Source organism: Falco rusticolus, chromosome 2, assembly GCF_015220075.1.
Source record: "Falco rusticolus isolate bFalRus1 chromosome 2, bFalRus1.pri, whole genome shotgun sequence".
Lineage (NCBI taxonomy): Eukaryota > Metazoa > Chordata > Aves > Falconiformes > Falconidae > Falco > Falco rusticolus.
In genome coordinates, this window is record NC_051188.1 from 83772725 (window position 1) to 83796093 (window position 23369).

The 23369-nt window shown below is 43.9% G+C and overlaps 1 protein-coding gene across 3 annotated transcripts in view; it reads right to left on the reverse strand.

The window, feature by feature from the left end:
* Positions 1-21963, reverse strand: part of LANCL3 (LanC like 3) — a 38428-nt gene extending 16465 nt beyond the window's left edge. The window contains exon 1 of one of the 3 annotated variants that reach the window (XR_005102715.1): positions 21228-21963. Coding sequence is in view for 2 of the 3 variants with exons in the window: in XM_037377756.1 (XP_037233653.1) it covers positions 21228-21773 (546 nt within the window). In the remaining variant the exon portion in view is untranslated. The remainder of the gene's footprint in view (positions 1-21227) is intronic. The other 2 variants (XM_037377756.1, XM_037377755.1) reach the window with 2 other exon arrangements.
* Between the last annotated feature and the right edge of the window lie 1406 nt (positions 21964-23369).

Consider the following 23369-nt stretch of genomic DNA (forward strand, 5'->3'; position numbering starts at 1 on the left):
GGGGATTTTGAGGCTTGCTCTTTGCCTCACCAGCATGAAGGCAACAATGTCAGTCCTGTCCTGTTTTGTGGGTCACTAATCACAGGTCCAATCAGAAACTGAAGACTGCACTTATTCCTGATGAATCGGATTACTGGTAAAGATGACAATACAGCACTTTGGTTATTGCTAACGGAATACAAAATCTTCACAGGTCTCACCTGCCAAGACTGCGCAGCACTAAACCCGTCAAATTCTGCTGTTAAATCTTCAGAATGGGAAAATTTCAGACACAGCTGCAAGTGAAGTACTGCACAAAAGGATGGCGCACAACTGTGCCTGTAGCTAAGAGGCTGTCTGAGAGCAGCTGGTGCTGCTACACGGGTCAAATGCAATAAGCATCTCTATTCACTGTGTCTCAAACACTGGAGAGTTTCAAGGAAAAAATGGCAGCTGGCCTTTCTTCAAGCTTCCCTTGTCTGGGGTCAACGAAAAGAGAGGGAAAACATGAGATTCTCCAGTTACAGTCAGGCTCCAACACCTTTCATTCAACTGCACCAGGGTCTGGCTGGATACAGCCGTGTAGTTCTAATATAGTGGTTCTCCCAGGTCCTGGAAAGGAAACAAGAGGTTCCCATCACCCTCTTTACTTGAAGAAAGTATGGAAGCACAACCACCCCGCTCTCTGCTGCTGGAGAACTGAAGCAGGAAGGATATCAAGGAATGGATCTAAGAGCAGAGCTGTTCAGATAACCAACATCACTGAGGAGGTATTAGTCTGCCTGTTGAGAACTTGGGTGCTGTTCAGCTGAACGTGGCTGGTCAGCAGCACAGACAGCAGAGAATTTCTCAGGAGAACAAGTCCCATCACAGAAGAAGTGAGGTACCCTGGGATGTACTTCTGTGTTACAGCTTTGAAATGGAAGCTGTCTGCACCCCAGCTGCATGTTCTCTTCTGCCTAGTAAAGGGTTAGCGTTACCACACAGCACAGAGCACCAACAATTCAATTTCAAGCACCTCTCCCTAGAATTGCACCCAAATTCAAGACCATGAATTGAAAAGCATGTTTAAAAACAGTAAAAATATAAGACTTGCAAATTAACTGAGAAACAAACCTGATGCTGCTTGGAGAGGCTTTCTTCTATATTACAGATTTCTACCCCAAATTTTTCCAACAAAAAAGTAAAATTCTTCTTTTTTCCTTTATTATTATTATTATTATTATTATTATTCAACAACCCCATAATGCATGGTCAAGCCATTCTGTGGGCACAGACCCTGGGAACTGGCCAAAATGGATGTATCAGTGATCACCTTTCTGCAAACCAAATCCTTGTTGGGAGCTCCTGTGTGTCAACCACTCCTCCAACAGAAATCGGAGCTGCTTGTGACAGCTGCAAATAAGTCAGAGATCAGTGCTGCACAGATACTGCTTTCCTTCCGTCTATGCTCCCCGTATGGGCAGGAGGAAGATTATTCATGTAAAAACTTCTTCACCAGTGGGAAATCCTTTGACTCTGTTTAGTCTCAGTCAGAAAGTACATCAGTACACGAGCCCTGTAGTTACCTTATGCCAAAACTGCAGTGCGAAGCTGTCATTTCCTGAAGGGAGATCTATCCTTCTGCACTCTAGATACATGTCCCTGACAATTCTGCATTATGATGACAAACACCTTCCAAGCTGGGCACCTTGCACTCTTGTTTGGGTAACTGGCAGCTCAGTGTGTTGTAGCTGTGCTGTCCAAGGATCCCATCCCATTTTTTACACTAGTAAGCAAGGAACATCTGCCCTGCCTGTGTATTTTGGATCAGCTTACTTCCCCTTAACAGCGGGTCTGCCGGTTCACTGGGAGTGAATCCATGCCTTCATCTGTTTCACAGACATTTCTTGTTGTAGCAAAGCTGTCCCACTGCTTGAACTGGCTGATTGTATGCAAGCTATGCAAAGGCATAAGAAGTGCTATCCATTCTTCCAGCTCCAGCACAGCAGGAAACAGGGTTCATGAAACAGCCTTTGCAAAAAAAAAAAAAACAGCCTTTGGAAAAATGAATATATTAGTGTTTGTGCACTAATCTGCAGGTCAACATGAGATGGGCAGAACTTGATCTCGAGTCAACTGGTAAAGGCCAATGTTTTTCACAGGGAAGCTGACCTAGGCTTACAAGTTCTAGAAATGAAAATGGCAACTGTGTCTAAAACCCAAAGAAAGCTGATAGGCCATTATTTTAACATACCCTGAAGGTCTCCAGAAAGAACTGCACACTTCCATTCCTTCATTCCTTCAACTGGAAAGGCGAGCACTCAGCATCTGACAAGGCACTGATCTAACAAAATGTAATGATTTACTTCTGAGGAGTATAAATGTGCAAAGAGAAATAAATGTCCGTGCTAGGACCTTTTAAGATTATGAATTGTACTACTGCCAAGTTCATGAGGACATAGTTAATTTTAAGGTGCCACTAAATACTGAAGTGAAATCAGGCAGTGGAAAGCACTGCTGCAAGGGGTAAGAGAAAATGAGGACATCACTGCTTCATCTCCAAAATCTAAGCTCTGAGAAAATTAGTCAAGGTTTCTATGGGAAACTGCCAATACCTGTAAAATTCCTTTAAACTGATACTTGCTTAAAAAAGGCAAAAGGAGAAGAGCACTGTGTCTCACTTTATACACCTGACTTAACAAAATGTTACTGCAATAGTGATCTCTCCTGGTAGAGGCGGCTACGTGCTTGGTGGCTGCCCAGCTCTTGTACTCCTCGTCTGGGCTGGCAAGGGCCAGCTGGGTGCTGCATTGCAAAAGGTGCCACAAAACAGAGCTGGGGCTGGCGTACCTGGCCCTGGGAGAAAGGAAAAGGGGGTAAAGGGGTGGGGTGGCAGGGTGGGAGTGGTAAAAGAGTGAAATCGCTCCTGAGCCCCATAGGCTAAGTTAACTAGCTGTGTCTGAAGAGAAGAGTCTACATCCAAATTCAGTGTGGTACAGGCCTGGAGAAAAGTCAGCACACGGCATATTTGGATGATTAAATGTTTTTCTACCACATCCTTTGCTGAGGCGTGTCTCTGACCAAACTACTAAACAGAACCTATATGGTTGCACAACCTTTTACCAGCTTCCAGCTTATCATAAGTACTATTTTCATGCTGTAATTGTACATAACAAGAAAGCTTTACTTGTTTCAACAACGGTAATGATATAGTTCATGTGAGACCACCAAAAAAGATAAATAAAGCTAAAAGATTACACTGAAAGCAACTACGTAATGCAATAAATAAAAAGTATTGGATGGGGACTGAGGAAGATTGATTGCGAGTTCCTTGAGAATATTTCTAAAGATGTTCATAGTTCAATTTGTCTTAATAGTGTCAGCTTAATCACTTAGAGTGATGGAAAACAGCCTTTTCAGTTTCATGCAGTATTCATTTTTTTCAATTTGTCAAAGTTATTTCACCTGTCAGATCATTCATATAGCTTTTAATATCAAAGTCCTCACTGATCTGACTTGGGGGGTATTACTCCTGGCAAGTATTATATAAGAAACACGGAAAGTTTTACCATTTGGTGTAGCATCTAACACAGATATAAGAATACAGTAGTTTCATGACCGTCAGGAATGGAATCCGATAATTCATCTAGTAACCAGGCCGATACCCAGGGTTTCTATGCCATGCAATTATTCTTGTAAATTCCTGTTATTCCACATCTGGCTGATAACACTACAAGGCTGGCTCATAGTCTGTTGAGACTGATAATAATTCTATCTGAGGTAGCCTTTAAAGATCGAGACTACAGGAATATGGCTTACTTGACAGAGTAAAATGCTGACCTTGCTGGCAGAAGCCAAGTAGAAAAACCAAATGGATACAGCTGAGCAAACATCTAACTCTTCAAGGATTGACCCTACTCTCATTTTAGTCATTTTGGAGAGAAGTGACTAGCAGATGCCTTCTCATTCATTGCTCTACACCATTGTGGAGTGTGTGACTTACACACAATAAAAATATTTGGGTTTCTTCATCACTTTTTCTTTAGTTCAAGGCTGTGCACGCTCTCTGCCTCTATTGAATAAAGCTGCATTTATAGCAGTATCTCTCCCTGGAACTCCTGAGGAATTTTGCTTCATGTCAACAAATATTCTCAAGGAGATTGTTTCCTGTGACAAGCTGGGCAATATACCATCTTCCACATCTAAACTGAAAGAGGATTAAAAATTTCAGTTGAGGTTCGAGGCAGCACTCCCTTGAAGCTAGAATTCCAAATAATGGCTTATTTTTTGTGCTTAGGCAGAGCTTTACACTCCTGCTGTAAAGCTTCTTTGCTGCTGGAAATACCTTGTTTGAGGAACTAAAAACCTAGCAATAAAATGGAAGATCGCAGTTTATACACCCACCATCAAATAGTACTGGACAGAACTATCGTCACGATCTTGCTTGATACTCAGTTTAACAGGAATTCATTTGCCTTTCAAGCTGTTACACTGGGTCATGGTTCGCAGGTGCAGCTGTGATTGTCGGACACAGGTCCAATTTCCACTGCTTTCCAGGGGGTAGTTTTTTTCTGTCAGGACTACTGGATTGGGCCTGGAGTACACCTGTCAAAAACATTTTACCACTTTTCAACTAATCAAATATTGCAATGTAAACAATGGCACATCATTTACTTATACATATGAAGCAGGTTGCTGGGTATTGTAACTTATTTGTTCCTCCTTTTTTTGGCTGCTTCTGTGTTTTGTTTAGCTTTGTTCACCTGGCTGCAACTCACAAAATATGCCAGGTAGATGTGAAACACTGGAAGACAAAACACTTCATTCTATACATTATTAAGCAGCTTATGGCTTTTTTCCTCTTTATGTTAAAAAATACTTAATTCCTCATCTTCCATCACTAACCAGTCCTCTTATCTTCCCCATGCAACAATTCCCCATCTATCTGCAATGCCTTTAGGCTTGTGTTCTGTGTGTTCAGACCTCCTCCCTCTATACAAGTGAACATACTTCACTCACAGGCTTAGCAAACTAAAGAAAACAGATATGCCTCCTGAAAGCCTTATGGCAGAAGCGTCAGAACCAAAAAAAAAAATAATTATGGAGGAGGAGAGTGGCTAAGGCAGAGCACCCACTTCGCACTCTTCCACCCAACCCCACCAAATATTTCACTCCCAACTCAGAACCACTAGTACCAAATGCTAATGAATTCTGCTACAGAAAGCAGCATTTAGAAAACTAGCCATAAAAGATGTATAGCTTGTTACTGTGCTAAACTGGCAGAGATGAACTAGAGTTACACAGAAAAACAAAATACTATTATTTTCTTCATCTCTTTCAAATTAAGGTTCAAGAAAGAGAACATGGTTCCAGTGTTAGAGGCTCCCAACCACAATGCTTTCAGTGTTGTGGGGGTTTTCCCCACTTGAAAAAGTGGGGTTTTACATCTTAAGATAATACGTAGAGATGCATGGAATGCCTAGATAGTAGCTGTATAACACATGCATAGTTGTAACAGTTCACTACCTTAGAGGAGTCCTTGACCTTCTCAAAAACTTACACTCACGGAAAAGAAGGGCCTAAATTATTATGTGACAATTTGCATAGTGTTGTTGAACAGCTCAGTGAAAATCTCGGCTAAGTGTATTGCTGCACTGAAGAAAGCAAACAAAAAGTGTTAGGATGCACGACAGTAATACTGAAATGTTATTAAAAAGCTACTATAGCAGTCATTGCTTTGTTCTTCTGGTATTTCTCCAGGTCTGTTCTCCCATTATCAAAATAAAATAAAATTTAAGAAATCAAGCAGAGAGTGTGTGAAGTTAAACAGACTGCAACATTTATTTTCTGGACAGAAGATAATTGATGTGATAAAGCTCACAAGAAGTTATTTTATCTTGTAATGTAAGAACAAAATGATAGCTTATGAAAAGCAGCAAGTTTAAAGACAAAATATCTCTCTGCTCTCCCAAGACTCAAGTAAGCTAGGGAATTTATTTCTGCAAAATGCAGCTGAGCCCACTCACACTGTAGAATTTTAACAAACCAACCTCTCTATAATTAAATTGAGAATGATTTTAAAAAATTTTGGGTTAATCGCCAGAAGTGCCCCACAATTACAATTCTTCAGAGCCTGTGTAGTTTAAATAACTATTTTATCACCTTTAAACACATCAAATATTACAGTGTAAGAACATTTATTCCTGACAGATGTTGCAAGGCCAAGTCATACAATCAACACCAGGAACTCAGCCCACCAATTCTGGAAGAACGGTAAACCCTTGTGCTTCAGAGCATAAAGCCCATCCTTAAAAAGTGCATGTTAGGCACGTTACAGACAACACATTTCAAAATTACCTTCCACAGACATACATGCAGCTACTCTGAGTCATCTAGTGTACTGGTACAAGATATTAAACCAGATGGAATATTGAAAACAAATCCTGAAGAAGAAAGATTTGTTTGTATACACTACTGTGCTCCTCACTGCAAACAAGTGGAAGCGTTCAACACTTTGGACAGAGTCCATGTTGTGCTGTATGTAACAGAGCCTGCGAACAGTTACTCAAAGCTGTTCCGCAGTTAGTGCATTTCTGCCATGCTGGAACAGTTTCTTTCCATGCTTACACTTCAGGTGACAAAGAAACACAGCAACTTTGGAGCCTGGAGTTTGGGGCACCTCCTCCAGGCCCTGTTCTGAAGAACGTTTGAGTATTTTATGTAAGTAATTTCAATCACAGCTGCAATAAGGGAGACTTGCTTTATCCATCAGCACACAGCTTAGAGGCATCAGCTTAAATTCTTGCACTGTGTCAGAAAAAGAAGGGATGTGAATTTGAATTACCAGGTTAGCAATGAAGTCTCAAAGTTACTGCACATAAAAAGGAAGAAACTATGACCCCAGCTTGGACTGTAATTCGTTCAGAGACCAATTTAGTCTTAAAACCTGTAAGAGTGATGAGAGGTGAACACATTCTGCCCTGGCTAACAGGAATGCCTAGTTTACTTTTACTCCACGGCAGACAAGACCTTGCCTGGCGCTCTGCGAGAAGAGTACCTCCAGCAAACTGGGAGAGACTTGCAAAAGTGAGAGAGGGGCTACGTGGGACATGCTCCCCAACTTCAGCTTCACAGAGTCGCTGGGAAGAGGCAGAGATGAGTTACAGCAGGTGAGATGGAGTGCAAACGGCTACTACTGTGGGATGGCAACTGGAAGGAGTTGCATAAATACATGGCGAAAAGAGAGCACTGTAAATCTGTACCAGAGCTCCATGGATGGTGAGTGATGCAGCCACTGCCTTATGAATTTTGCTGTGGCTTTTGTGCCTCACAACACAGCACTCCCAGGATTTGCATGCCTATCAAAAGATGCCCAGAAGACTTCAAGGGCATAAACTAGATGCCTTGGACATTTAGGTATACCCAGCCTAAAGGCCTGAAGAATCATAGATGAATCCTTAATAGCTCTGTTGGGTGGTACAGCTGCATAGGCAGTCCAAAATTTCATTGACCTTCTGGATGCTGTGTTGTGTTAACCTCTATCAGCACTGGTTATGACTTTTCATTTATATTAACTGTTCATTTCCATGCAGAAAAAATGTAAAGAAACATAATGTTAATTTGCATTAAAGTAAGCGTAGAACTCGGATGTGCTATCATGTTACATCCAGATATAAAAGCAGTGAAGCAGCACACGTGCAGACAATATGCTAACACTCATGTGAGCTGAGTACACGAGTAACTTCGGCCCTGTCATGTTCAGCTTACTTGAGTCTCAGTTTCTTCCTAGCATACAAGGTCTTACAGATAATTGTCCCCAGCTATATGTGCTTGTACTGCTAAAAATAAACCTTGTTTTAGTTCATTTGTTAATCTCTTGAGCTTTTTTAATACTTCCCCTATGCCTGTGTATGGTATTTGGCATTTGCCTCGGTTTAAAAGCCAAAGCAATTCTTATCCAGTGAGCTGTCTTTACTGGATCATTAATAAAGACAATAAATAAGGCTGGTTCCTACATCAGTCCTTTATTAGTAGTTATGATTAGCTTTGCTTGTGGTCTTTCAGCCAATTCCAAATCCACAATGTCCCCATCCAAGCCAGCATGAATTAGGTTTTCAAGGAAGATTATCTTTGACACTGCATCAAAAGCCCTATTCAAATGTAGACAGGGTATTGGCTACTGCTCTTTCATCAGGCACTAATTTTATAATTCTGTTACTTACAACAAGTGATCTTGTTTGTTTCACAAGACTTCTTTATTCCTCCAAGTCATGCTGCTTTATATGCATAGTTCTATTATGCAGATATTTATGAGCCATGTGACATCTAGAAGTATGTCTAAATATTTGCTGCTGAGGAACAATGTGGCTACCTGCAAAATTAGTTAAACGATGTAAATGACACAGCAGCATAATTCACACAGGCTAACAGAAACATAATTAGTCACTTTAAAGTAGCACCAGCATTGCTTTCAAGCAAAGGTAATTCTAGAGAACTCCATGCTGGCATCATGCCACTTTTACTTTGTGTGATGATCTACAATTTGTGCCGTGCCAATAAACCACTGAATAGAAATATCAACTTAAGCTAGAAGAAGAATGCTGACAACGTAATGCAGGAAAACCAGATGAAGGTGATCGAGTCCTCTGAGTCATCTGAATTTTACCCTACCCTTAGACTGTGGTAGCAGTCTGATGTAGTAAAAATCCTGATGATCTGTATGTGGCTCCCAGATCCTCCTCCCAGACACACTGACAAAGACAGTCCTGAAGCAAAAGGACAGCAACAAGAGTTTCCAGTGGCATACACTGCCATTAGCCTTGCCTGGAAATATGCCCACAACTCCAAATACAATTCAAGTCATACTTCAGATAGTCAGTCACTTGTAATTCAATACTGCCCCATTTCAAGGGCAGAGTAAAGAGTCATGGGATTAATTTGAGGCAGTATGGGATACTGCACTCTTTAAAATGTAGCTTACTTGGTAAGCAATGGGATCACCATCTGTACTTTTCTCCTGATTAAAAGATTGCCATTTGGTACTATAATAAAAGTAGGAAAGTCATCAATCCTCCCTTTGTGCTACTTATTTTCAGTTGTGACTGTGTACAAACTAAGCATGCTTTGGGAAAAAGAGACTGCTGTGTCAGAAGGCACAGTACAGATTAAGAGTCAAAACCTCACACAGAAAAGAGGAAGAGGAATAAGAACTGTGAGAGAAATACCACCCCCACCACTAAAAAATGAACATCCACTGCACTTAGCCATTACCTTGCATTTGAAGATCTCAAAGTGCTGTATAATTATCTAACAGAAATTATCTCATGCTACAGATTACATTGTGTTGTCGCTGCCCTGGGTGCGCTCAATGCCACGCGTCTCTTTTGCTGGATTTGACTCGTTATATGACTGTTCTCTGCAGCCCTACAGGAGGGACTGTGCAAAGTGAGACAAGAGGGCCCAGCCAGCTATTTCTGGACCTACAGATGACAAAACATGTTTTCCAAATCAAGCTTGTTAAGTCAAAGTACATGTATTTAAAGTTCTTTGCCAGATGCCTTTCTGACCTATTCTGTATGCTTAATATTCTGATGCCCTTGGAGTAAAGCAGCTTCACTTTAAGGACCCAGATGGACACAGAAGTACTCTGATACGTGTCTTGCACAATTTGAGAAAGATTCTGTAAAAACAAAACAAAAGAACTTCCCTCATACCCCCTGTGCTTGAGGGGTGTCCTGGCTATCTGCAGACACAAGGAAGAATGTTTTATCACCCCTGGCCTGTAATTCAGCTTTCAGAAAAAGGTTTCATCTCCTTCCCCTGGTGCATCCTTGGCTCCTCACACATAATGTGGGACAGGTAACTCCCCTCCTCCAGTGGCAAATGAGGTGTTTGATTAATAGGGGCGCTTAGGAAATAATCTTCCTATAGCTCAGGGGGACAGGTACTTTTAGAGTGTATCTTGTCTTCCTTTAACTGTGGGGCATGGTCTGCCTCCTAGGATCATCCAGACATTTTCACTAACAGATGTTCAGTGCTGCAGGGGTACAAGGCACTAAGAAGCCCTTGGGCTGCAGCATGCTCTAAGACTGCTTTGTTTCTGTTAAAGAAAAAGAAGTATCTTGACACTACAGCTCTTCAGATCCAGAACTTCCCCAATCACCTGCAAGAGCCAGGTACAATTCTGTCAACCTTAATACTTAGCTACTGGGGGAAGATTTTGACCTTCCTTGATATGGCAAAGATTGACAAAGAGGGATGCAACTGGTGTTTAAGGCTTCATGGCAAAGCACAGTGCTGAATGGCTCCTTTCAATGCTTCTGGACTTCAGGCTCTTCCCTGCTTGCAGGTGCAGGGGAAAAAACTGCAATCCTTTGCCCATCCAAGGTACTAGGGGAAGTCAGAGGAGGTGGAATAGCATTGTTAGCCTGCTTTTGGAGAATGAGGCAAACTGAGCAGGAATGACTGAAATTTATGGGAGTCACATTTTTCTGGCCTTCCGTAAGTTCCTTCCACATATTAACTTCAGGGACTGTTCAGCCTGCAGAAGATAAGGCTCAGGGGAGATTTTATCAACATGGAAAAAACCTGATGGGAGAGAGTAGAGAAGATGTACCCAGGCTTTTCTCAGCAGTGCCCAGTGACAGAAAATTCTACTTAAATGTAGAGAGAAAGCTTTTTTACTGTGAGGGTGGCCAAACACAGGAACAGGTTGCCCAGGGAGGCTGTAGAGTGGAGATATTCAAAACCAAGCGGACACAGCCTTTCTCTTGTGGACCCTGCACTGAGCAGGGGGCTGGACCAGAAGACCTCCAGAGGTGCCTTCCAGCCTTGGCCATGCTTTGACTCTATGACTGATGCAAATCCAAATTTAAGTATGTTGATACACTGTGCAGACAGATGGTATGGATTTTAGTCTCCTGGAGATTTTTAGGCTCAACTCTGAGTTTGACTCAGCTTACCTGTGTGGTTTTTTGAAAAATTTACCTCACAATAATTGTTTTGCCAAAATAAGCTAGCAGTCCCACAGTGTTTAGAAAACAAAACCAAAATAGGACAAATGCATTCATACCACAACTCTGTCTACGTTTTGTCTTCTGGATGCGTTGCAGTTATATAAGCATTCTTCCCAGGTATTTTTGCTGGCATAATAAAAAATTGCGTATGTACGAAAACAGCAGCCTGGCATAAGAAAGCTCATGATTGATTCAACTCTGCAAGATCAAGAACAAACAAATCAATATTTATTTAAAGAGCCTAAAGAAGTTTGTTTCGCTGTTCTACTTAAGAATTTTCCCCAAGTTCATATTTGGCCAACTTACGTCTAATCAAATTTAAACAGCTACACATAGAATGTGTATCTTGGGATCCATTGATATTATAACTGTAATTTTCACTAATTAATCACTGGCTTAGCCTTAGAAAACTAAAACAATTAAGTATAACATTAGCCATTTCACATATGGCAAGTAGAAATATCTAGAGATCAGGAGTTTGCTTTACAAAGGGATGAAGAACCTTAGTGAAAATGGCATGTTCAGAGTCCTATGAACATCTACGACAAGGCTGATGCTTTCCAGCCTCTGCCTGTAGTATTACTTTACTGCAAGAAAATCTTTGCTTTTGTTAGGACAGTTCCAGTAAGCCAAAAACCCCCACATTTGGTGATGCTGGATGAAGCTGTAAGAAACTTTTATAAAAATACAAAGACAGATTTCCATTGACTCATGCTGCTGGTGAATCAAAGAATATATAAAATGGCCCTCACTGAAGATGACAGAACTAGGGAGAGAGACAACAATGAGCTTTATCTTCACATTAGCAGCAAAAGTAAATCACAAGAACAGATTAAATTTAACCTCCAGACACTTCTTCAGATTTTCTAATGTGTACAAAATAATTGACTTAATATGGTCCCCTCAGATATATTGTTCCAGCTATACTTCCACAAAGGAACTCTTACCACTTCACAGATGCCCTCTGAATAAATAATGGTGGCACATCAGGTGTTACAACAGAGAGTAACATATTCCCAGTTTTATTCAGGGAAAAGGGAAAGGAGATTCTCTAGCTGGAAATAATGAAACAAAGCTCCTTCAGCTGAAGAAGCTTCTCATTTTGTGTTATCACAGCACAGCTTCTATGGTTCAATGATTCCCTGTCTTTACATGACCCCTACCTACTTCACTTGTTCAGACGTTTTTCCTAATGAATACCTGTCCATGTAGCAGTGGCCCATTAAAAGACTGCTGGATAATAGCAGGTCATGAGCAGGATGTGAGTCAGTGTCACACTGGCGTGAGACGCAAACACCTTACTGAGCTGTATAAATAGAAACAAGACCTGGAAGAAACACAAAGTTACCTCTCTGCTCAATTGGAAAGGCCTGTGCCAGAGCCATGTGTCCAACTTCTGGCACTCTTCAGGAAAGGCTGGAAGGAGTCTGGCAGAATGCAATGGGAATGACTAGAGGTGTAGAAAATATGACACATGTGGGAAGATCAGAGGCATTAGGATTGCTTAGAGAAGAAAAGATTAAGTGTAGAAATTATAACAGTCTTGCTATATGAAGAGCTGGTGGAAAGAGGAACTGAATTTCTCGCTGTTTCTCAATGGACAGCACAGGGAACATCACGCTTAAACTACAGCAATATTCAGATTAGTCATTAGGCTACTTTCTAACAGGGAAGCTAACAAAACAGTGTCTCAGACAGGCAAGGCAGACTGCAGATCTTCCATCGCTGGTGGGTGTGAAGAGCAGGTTAAGAGAGAGGCTGCCAGGGATGACACAGGCACAGGCACCTGCCTGGGGGCTAGACGGCAGCCTGAATTACCTCTCAACGTGCCTATCAGTTCTTTGATTCTGGTAGGGATATCACTTGATTGTCAGGACTGAGTAGACAAACTGCAGGACACTGCCAGTATGGAATACGCAATGCCCACCATTTTCCAGCTCTGCACTGACCCACCAGCGAAGGGCTGCCTAGGCTTGTGCTGCTTCCAGCCCCAGGCCCACACACAGTTAACAGCAGCTTCCATTTCCTTCACAATGAAATCTAAACTTGACCAACTCACCCCAAACTTGCAATCCTCAATTACATTTACATTGTACCAATGAGGGAAAAGTAGTCTTCTGTGAGGAAAAAGATTAGCCACACAAAACAACTAAATGCCTTGGACAGCTAGAAGATTTATCTATCTGCCACATTTTTTCCCCCCAGGTCATTCAGTGCTATCTGACATCCATTCTGTCTCACTTATAATCCACTGTTATTCAGCAGGAGATATTAAGCCGTTAAAATGAGGAATTCAGGAATGCTGATCTGCTGCAAAAATAGATTTATGGCTCTACACTTAGACATCAAAATATACTGAGCTGAGAAACACCAAATGACTCAGCAACAGCTTGGACCGCTATTAAGATACTCCTTGATCATGTTTGCCTAAGATGAAATAGCTATTTCAATTACTTTGCCTTGCTATTCCTAGAAAAATTAATCAGCTCACTAACTATCACTTGAAAATAATCCTACAACATAGATAAGAAATAATTGTTTTTGACAGGGTATTTTCATTGAGCTCTATTGTAATGGAGTGGACAGAAGGTTACGCAACATCACTCGGTGCTTAATTTCATGCTTGTCAATGGTCAAGGAACCGCACGACAGACACAGACAATGAGCATTTAGACAGACTGTCATATCAAAAATGGTGACCTGATTGCATATATTGATTTCTCATTTTTTAAACAAGGGGTGTAATAGAGAAGTCGGCTGACAGACGAAACTCCCATTTATAGCAAATGCCTTACACCAGGCTGTGATGGGACGCTCCTGCAGCAGCAGAGCAGGACCACAGGACTTGCCCATTTTAGTTGCCTCCTTCATCCTCTCTACAGAACCCCTCTACTGGTTGGAGGCGAGGATGAAGACAACGGCTTACTGGCCGAGTAAACTGCTCTGCTATCTTTATACAATCTGTCAATAGGGTGGTAGGTTGATTAAAGACTGTCCAGCTAATTAACTGGAGAGAAGTAGAGTCTATTGATTTAGTGGAGGAGAGAGGAAAGAAGCGGATGGTTTCCGTATTTCAGCACTGCTAGTTGTGGCATAGCTGTGCTATGATTTATGTATAAGTCTAATGCTCTAATGATGTGTATTAAATGAGTACAAAGAAAACTTAAGGCTTAATTTTATCCTCCATTTCAGTGCTGTAAAGTGCTGAGGATGTTACGCTTTCATTGGCAATTGTTTGCCTCCTGCTCTTTTCTTCCTCTAAAGAGCAGCTCAGTCTTTCATATTTCTGCTTTTTTATCCTGGTACCCAAGTAAGATTTACTAATGGTGTTACCATTTAGGTTACATGCTAATTTACAGTATTATATGCAAGTAATAGGAAAACGTCAGAAGAAGTATGTATGGCAATGTTCATGAAAATGCCTGTATTTGTTTCCAGACATCAAGTAGTCATCTCAGTTATTCCTTAGAAAAAAAAAAATGAAATATAACACAATGTTGTGTTCTGAATTTGCAAGCACTGAATGTGACAACAGCTATTTTTGTTAAGTGTATGAGCCTATGCAGAGAATATGGTGACAGAAGAATGACAGACAAAAACCAAGCAGACAAAAATAGTAATTTTCCTCAATGAAATGTAGTTTACTCCTCTGCCTGTTCCCTGACCCATTTTATTTCTGTCTCTACTCTTCTGTTGAACTTTTATCTTCTTCCAAATCAAGCACATCAGCCATCAGATCCACACCAGTTTGCAAGTGAACTTGATTTTAGTTTTAAATCTCCCCTGCTCCTGGGACTACATTACTCCTTGCTTTTTTCCCTTAATCTTTGAATTCTGCTGCCTCTCTGCAGCTTTCAATTTTTATATTTTTGCCGGTAACTTATTCTTTTGCTTTTTTATCTTTTTTTTTATTGGCTCTTTCTTTCTCGTCTCTGTTCAGCCTCTCTCAAATGTCTTTTTCCCCCACGCCTTCCTGTTTCTCTGCCTTCACACACGCCACCATATACGCATGTTCTACACGTGCAGGCTTTCTTCTTCCCATGTCAACCAGTGTTAACTGCATGGCTTTTGGTCCTTTGTGAGAACCATGCCAAAAAATCACTATTAGCCTTTGTCATGGAGGAAATCGTAAATATCAAATATAGCTATCTGTAGAAACACAGCATCGTACTAAAATTATTTTGTAAAATACAACATACAAAAATCTAAAAACCTAAGGCAATAGATTTAAGAAACTTCCTGCACTGTGCCAGCAAACTGACCACAAGTAACTAATGCTGTGAAGAACAGTAGCTTCCACCCAATCCCTGTACCTCTGTTGGCAAGATCCCCTGCTTCTCTGCTTCAAACGCTCTGATGGTTCCAGATGTTTCTAAAGATTCAGTCACCAGATACACTCCACAGGTCCAAAGAACTGCTCAGCACCTCTTTCACAAAAATGCTCCTGTTCAGATTCCTGCATTTTATTCCACTGATCTCATCTTCAAGCCAGAGGCAGCACATTCTGCTCTGTGGAGGACAAAGGCACGGTGCTCAACACCCTTGCTTCTAGAACGCTAAGGACTAGTACCCACAAACTCCAAAGGGTGATGTAAAAGTTCTCCATGGTGATGACGAGGAAGATGACTGAACTGAAAAGGTTTAAGAGTTAAATTCCAGTACATGAAATTTAAAGGAGTTAGAAGGAGGATAGGAAAGTTGAGATTTGCTTTGGATACAAGAGATGCTCTGACTAAATATATTTATTTTTTTGTTAAAAACTGATATTATAACATCAGGATTACCACTTGGGCTGCTTTTTCAGCAAAAAGATGCTGCTGCATCGACAAACATTATTTCAACAGCACAAAGCAGTACAGAGATATGACACTGCTTTTGTGCAAAACTGTCTTTTTAGAAGACGATGACAGATTAATACCACTCTTCAGCTATAAGCGGTTGAAATGTGCAGCAGAATATATAATGTATGTAGCTAAACTTGTGTCAATCAAACATCCAATCCTGGAAGGATCCACAGTAAACCCTCTGTACTACAGTGCCTTTATACTGGCTGTTAAACAATACACTTGAAATTCAATATTTTCAACCCCAAATTTTCTGCTCTAACTACAACAGTGTCCACTGTGTTAAACTGCATCCAGGCGGCCATTATCAAGCTGTGCTCATCCCAGGATTTGAAGGCTGTTTAAAATAAAAATGATTTGTGATGCCCTCCTGAAGACAAACAGAGAAATTCTGAAAAGTAGACCCAAGCTATATCCAAATGCTTTAAAAAAAAATCCAGGTGTAAATAATTCCCTTTGTTTCACTTTTACTTTAGAAAACTCCTGTTTTCAACTCCCTGTTTAAATTCAACAATTTAAGCAAATTGATGCAAAATCTAGCCCGTGTGTGGTTTGGGAAACCATGGCTAGAAGAATGTACATTTAAAAGAGGCAGACTAGGATCAAAAGCTTTTTATCCTTACTGTTATCTCTTTTTAATCCTCTGTGGTAAAAAACAACATCCTGGCTGTGTAGTGGCCTGTGTAAAATGAAATAATGAAATCAGTACATCTCCAGCTAGCACCACAATATTTGACATTTCAAACACCACAATGTTTCAGATAAACTGGCAAATTCTTTCACAGAGAGAAAGGACTTAAATAGACACAGAAAGTGAATGAAATGAATGAATGTTCACCTCAAAGAACAACCCTTCCCTTTCAGGTGCAGGTGAGATTAAAAGGCTAATATGGACATTTGGCACTACAGCACTTGGAAATGCATCTCTTCTGTGGGTAGTCTGCAGGTCTCCCTTTCTATGATCAGTCCATTGAGTACCTTTCAAAAACACCATCTCCAGCATTAATACATTTACATTGTGCTTTAAAGAGTTGCAAATGAACATGTTCTAGGCAGGATTCAGCAATCCCCTTCCTCTCACACCTTCTGATTTTTTTTCTAAGAGACTAAAAAAACCACAACCAAAAATGTGGAGCAAACTAACCTACAATAGTCTTCTAACACTAGCTGGAGGGAAGACTCTAAGGAACAAGTGAAAAAAAAAAATAATGTTTATTAATTTGTATCTTCTTTCCCAGAACATTATGAAATACACTGGCTGCACCTGTCAGGACACATGCACTGCACATCAGTCTGTTCCACTGCTTTTTAAAGCCAGTCCTGCCTCCCACTTCCCTTGCTGTGGCATCCAGATCCCAGACACTGCACAGCAGCGCTACTTCTGTTTTTCATATACCAGGTGAAGGTGGTCAGCTTGATTTGCAATCTCATGAGATCCAAGAGAAAAGAGGCTCTGGTGACAGACAGCAGCCAGGCCCTACATTCAGTGGAGTCCTACTAGAAAGACCATTGCCCTTTCTGGACATCCCATAGCAGAGTAACATCAGGAGTAACACCAGAATTGTGCCCTTCCTGTAACAGGACAGCAACCTTGGAAACACACACCAAATCATAACATCGCACATACTGGAAAAGGAAATTGAGACGCCCCTCTGCCACAGAGACAAAAAGCTTAACCACATAGCGGCATGAAAGAGCTTAAGGTCTCTGCAGGCTCCCAAGACTCACTCCAGTGGCTCAGCCCCCGAGGGAACTGGTTTGGCTGCGTTGCTGGCATAGTGTGCTTGCTCAGCTTGTCACCACTGCAACCACAGGCAACGGTCTTTTACGGTGTCCCCAATGTCTTTCAAAACTACAGTCTCTAATGAAACCACAGCATCAGGCAGTCATGCAAAATGCTGCCTTGCCTCCTACGTGGTACGCTGCTGTCTGTAGCTGTCTCTTCTGCTGTAACCCAGAACCAGTGGAAGTCAGTCAAGCCCTTCGGTTCAGTTTCTAAATGAAAACCTGAGCTCTGCTAAAAGGCAGTAACATCTTAGCAGATGGTGATGTAGGAAGCCACTTGAACTCCTGTACCTTTTCCTTCCTCATCTGACAGTTACATTGCCCGAAGGAAATGCAACTACGGAGACACACACCATGCTCCATCAACCATGAAATGGGATAGAAACATGAGTGGGAAAAAATGCGGAGAGGATAAAATACCGTCCACATTGGGGGATGGGACCACCATTTTAACGGTGTCTTAGCACTGTTTGCACAAGCAAACAGAGGTGGAGTGGAGGCAATTAAAAACAGGACTGACAGATTTCCCTGAGAACACACAATGAACAAACACTACAAGCAGAAGAAAAAGAGCTACCCAAAGAAGACAGAACAGAAACAAAATTTCCCCTGGACAGTGAAAACACAGCAGTTAAGGTCAGCTAAAGAACATGCATCTTATTTATAAGTACCATATACAAATGACCCATTGTTTCTGCCAAAACAATATTTTACCCATCTCTCCCTCAGAAGCACCAACTACAATGTCAAGGAAATTAAAGAAAGGATGAAAACAAACATCCTTCCTAATGCATAGTGTCTCGTGAAAGTCAGATTCTGTTAAGCCTTGACTGCTGAAGTAATCCTTACTCATGCATAAACTCCCAATTAATTCATCAGGGAAAAATGCTGTATTAGCCTAAAACTCTGAAAACCAGCTGAACGCAAATGCCTTCTTCACATGCGGTCAATGTTATTCAACAGACTGGATCCTTCAGGACCGTCCATTAACTTTCTGAAGAACATGTGAAGCTTTAAAACACCGAGACTCTTCAGCAAGAAACTAAAGCATCAGGACACAGCAGCTGAGCTAAGTTGGTGTTCTCTAAAATAAAATAAACTCCTTCCTTCCCTGTCCAGAAAAGACCAAAAAGCAAACCCACAACATAAATTGTAAAATTTGCTCAAAAAGCCTTTCTTCAATGGCAAGCAATTTCTTGTATATAGGTCACCATTTGACTTCTTCAGAGGAAAAAACCAACCATACGGGCAGGAGCAGCTGTCTTTCAATGTAAGGAATGGATTTCACTTTGTGCTGAAATGTTTGCACAGCATTCTCAAAAAAAGCGTGTGGGAAACAAGACAACATGCTGCAATGAGCCATGTGAGACTGTGCACAATCAAATTACAGGAGGTAGCATTTTCCAGTGGTTCGAATCACAAGACATTGCTTCTATTCTGGGATGTACCTGGCTTACTGCTTGACCTTGGGTAATAAATGACATGCACTCTCTCTGGGCATCGTTTTCTTCATTTGTAAAGGGATGTAGGGTCTGGTCTAGCAATGTACTAATTAAAGTAATTCTGTATTAGGATGGGAACATTTATCAAAGGATGCAAATTTCGCTCAAGCATAGAGTACACACAGACCAGAAATCATGGTAATTTCTCTCATTAAGGAGCAAAATATTTTCATTAGAAGTTTTAATTTTTGTTAAAATTAAAAATTAAAGTTGGTTTTACTAACACTTAACAGTTTAGATTGTTTTATTTCTTGCACTACACATTTACAATGACAATGTGGTGACAGCATAAATAATACTATGGAAGGATGTTAGCTTACCAATTAAAACATCAGCAAGGGGCTACGTAGTATGTTTTTATTGGCAAAATAAACCCCTCTATGATTGTACTTAACCCACCTGCCAAATGGATTCCACAGTAAGTGCATACCTGTGCTCATCTGTGGGGGTGTTTAGCTCTTTACAGCTGCATAAAGTATGATTTTTCAACAAGCACGCAAGCAGAGAGGAGAGCTTTCCCCTTCCTTGCACTGCCTGTTGGAGGGGATTGTACCTCTCTCCAAACTGTTCAGCAATTGCTCTAAAGGACATAAGACAAAATGGATGAAGGAATTAAATGACGTAGTCGAGTCCAGGGTGCCACTTCATTCAGCTGGTATGTCATGACACTGTCATAAGCACTGACATGGGTACCAGACACACTCCCCCAGTGCAAACTGAACTAATAGGAACAGCTTATTCCTCTGTGAGGAACTATCCCCTCAGGATGGCAGTCACAGGACTGTGATGCTTCTACAAAACTTTCCTCTCATAGAAAATGCTGTCAGAATGAAAAGTTTGCTTATGTTATGGTTACATATGTTAACATAACCATTTTTATGGTTATAATTGTCAGACAATCCTATACAAAGAAAGAGCACGTATGTTTATGCTATTTTAAATGGTTAGTGCTGTGAGCATCTTTGTTCAAGGCAATCAAAATATTCAGCTGAACATTCTTCTTGCCCTCTCTGGATACCCTGGAGTCTCCCGAGTCCTCCATTAAATAAGCTTCCTTTGACTCTGACTGCAGTGACTGGTACTAGATGGGGCAGAGCCACTTGTTTTTACATCATTTATTTACTTGTAATAGCTGCTTCCCTTCCCAGGAGGAAAGCAAGCCAGAAGCATATGAACTTGCAAATCAGTGATTAACAGAGGAAACACAGATTGGACCTGACAAGAGGACAGGAACAAAAAACTAACAAATGCCTGCTCAGATACCAACTGACCACTTGGGAACAAACACCACAGCAAACAGAATCAGTTGCATTAATTATTATGCTGTCGGTGGAAGCTCTGAATTGTCAGCAACAACAATGACAATATCCTAGGGTAAAGTCCCAACTACTGAAACCAACAGCACGTTGTTGAGCCATACTCACATCTCACACTTCCGGAAAAAAACCAGCTCTCATTCACGAAAAGCACCTAAATACATGGTCAGACTTCCAAAAGACCACCAGCTTCTGTACGCTGGCGTTAATAAAACCAAGTGCCTCTGAATATCTGTTTTCTCGCTTGCAAATTACAGTACAGCACCGCTTATCATTACACGGTTCCTTACTCTGTTTAACCCAACGCTATTCCTCTCCTCACCTGCTTCATTTTACAGAAATATTCTTGGAAAGCCCGGGGTGGCTTTTGCCGAAGGATTCACCACCCGGCAACCAACCGCAGGTTCCCCGGGCGCGCCCGGCGAGCGACCGGCAGCGGGTGCGGAGCCGGGACCCCGCTCCCTCCCGCTTGCACAAGAGCCACCTCCCGCTTCAGGGGAGGCGCGCTGCGGAGAAACGGCTACTAGAGAAAGGCACCCCGGGGGGCCTCCCGAAGCGTGCCCCCACAGTGCGCTGGAAAAGCTGCTTTTTTTTTTTTTTTTCCTTTCCTCTCCTCCCGTTGCTGTCGAGGCCCCTGGCACCGGTGCGTCCCCCTGCACGGTAGCCCAGAGCCGAGCGGCAGCGCGGAGCGGGACGCCGCGGTGCCAGCCCGGGGCATCGCCGCCAGCGCCCAGAGGACACGGCAGCGGCCCCGACGGCTGGGCCGGTCCCGCCGGGGGTGACTCCGCCGTCCCCCGCCCTTACCTCCATGCCCAGCCGCTGCTTCAGCACCAGGGCGGCGCACAGGTAGCCGGCGCGGCCGACGAAGAGCTCGTCGGAGCCGCACTCGAGGAAGGAGAGCGGGGCGCAGACCTCGCTCAGCTCCCGGAACTTGCCCAGCGGCCGGGCGAAGTCGGGCAGCCCCAGGGCGCGGTAGACCAGCGCCGCTACCGCGTACACCCCGGCGCCGCCCAGCAGGAAGGCGGCGCGGGTGTCGGCGTCGGCCTCGCCGCCGCCCTCCTGGTAGCGGAGACAGGCGTCCACGACGCGGCGGGCAGCCCGCAGGTAGGCCTCCCGCGACGGCGCGAAGAGCGGACACTGCGCGACGTGGTAGAGCATGTAGGCCACGCCGGCCACGCCGCCGTACAGCCCCCCCTGGCAGCCGCGGGGGCCGCCCAGGGGCGGCAGCTCCCGCAGGATCCGCTCGATGGTAGCCGTCACCAGCGGCACCGCCACCTCGCTGTCCGGCGCCGCCGCCGGGCTGCCCGGGTAGTCATCGAAGCGGTTGGCGAAGCAGCGCTGGCTCTCCATGCCCCCGCCGGTGCGGCGCGGCGCTCTGCGCAGCGGGGAGCGGCGGGAGGGCGGGAGCGGGGAGCTGCCGGGGGAGGGGGCGGGGGAGCGGGGGGAGGGAGCGCAGGGAGGCGGGAGGAGCGGGAACGGGGCGCCCCCGCCGGCGCCCGCCGGCTCTCGGGGAGGATGCGAGGGGCGGCGGGCGAGGCGGCCGCTGCCGCACCGCCGAGAGCGGGACTGGCGGCCAGACCGGCCGGTCGCCCCGGCAGTGTCGGGGACGGGTCTGTCCCGGGGCGGCCGCCGCCTGCCTCAGCCCGCGGCGGAGCGGCCGGCGCTGCCCCGCTCAGCGCCCCTCGGCGCGGGTGCCGCAGGCCGCCGCCCCACCTGCCCCCCGGCAGCGCGGCCGAGGCGGCCGCTGAGGCGTGGAGGAGGCGGCCGTGGCTGACCCGGCTTTCCGGAGCGCGGAGCCGCGCCCCCGTTCTGGTGTCCAGCTCGTCCTGGCCGAGAGGCCGGGACGCCCTCCCGCATGGCAGGCCGAGCCGCCCGCGGGCCGCCAGGCAAAGGGCTTTGCTGGGTTTTCCACCCCCTCCCGCCCCGCTGCCGCCGGCGGGTTTGGCCCGGGGACGGGCGCCGGGCCCGCCCGAGATGCGGGGCAGAGGCTGCTGGGTTGTCCCTGGCGGCGGCAGCCAAGGCTGGGGGATGTCGCCAAACCCCAATGTGGGCAGCCCGAGGCCAATTAAGGTGGAAAGCTAAGCGAGTCCCCAGCAGACCAGCAGTGGCACAAGGCCATCTTTGTCTTCTTTCCTTCATGCACGAGTCAAGCAGAGCCTATGAAGAACTGAAAATCTAGGCCACCAAACAGATTCCGGATTTAAAGAAAGGTGGAAAAAAAAAGAGGTCAGTCTGGGAGCAGATACTAAGAGCAAACAAACACACAGTTGATACATCTTCCACTGACGATGTGAACTTGTGCAGCATGAGTGAATTTAGCATCAGAGGTCTGTAACTTGCGGTCACCTGGTGGTGTCTGATGCTTCCTCTTGGAGGTGCAGCCTCCGTAAGGGGGGACCTCCCTAAAGGAAGGTGGAAGGAGCAGCTTGCTGAAGGCTCCAGCTGGTAGCCAGCAGCTGGCACAAGTGGTAGCAAGAACTAAAGCACTGTCCTTTAGACTTTGAAAGACCTCCTGGAGCTGTGGCTGGCCTCTCTGCTTGATGGTGGCCGCTTGTTTCAGCCCTTTTCCTGCCTCAACATCAAAGTACCTTCAGCTGTGAAGCTCCTCACTTGCACTTTCACACCCACTTTTCATTTCAGCTAATCTGTCCTGTTCTTCCTTTTTTGGGGTTTATGATCTGCTCAGAGCCATTTGCTTCCATCCCTCTGGTTTTGGTTTCTATGCTTTCCTTCAGTGCATTTTTGCCATGTTTATGCCAAGCGCTAGTCTTTGTACAGCGTTACTTAAAGCCCCATTTTCTGGCTTATTCACAACTGTACCATATGTGGTTTCTACCACACAGATCTTGGCAATCTAGAGCACTGAAAATGTGAAAATGCCCTGCCAGTGGATAGGACATCTCATTCATATGTTATTTTCTGTCATAAACTGGCTTTGGCCCATTG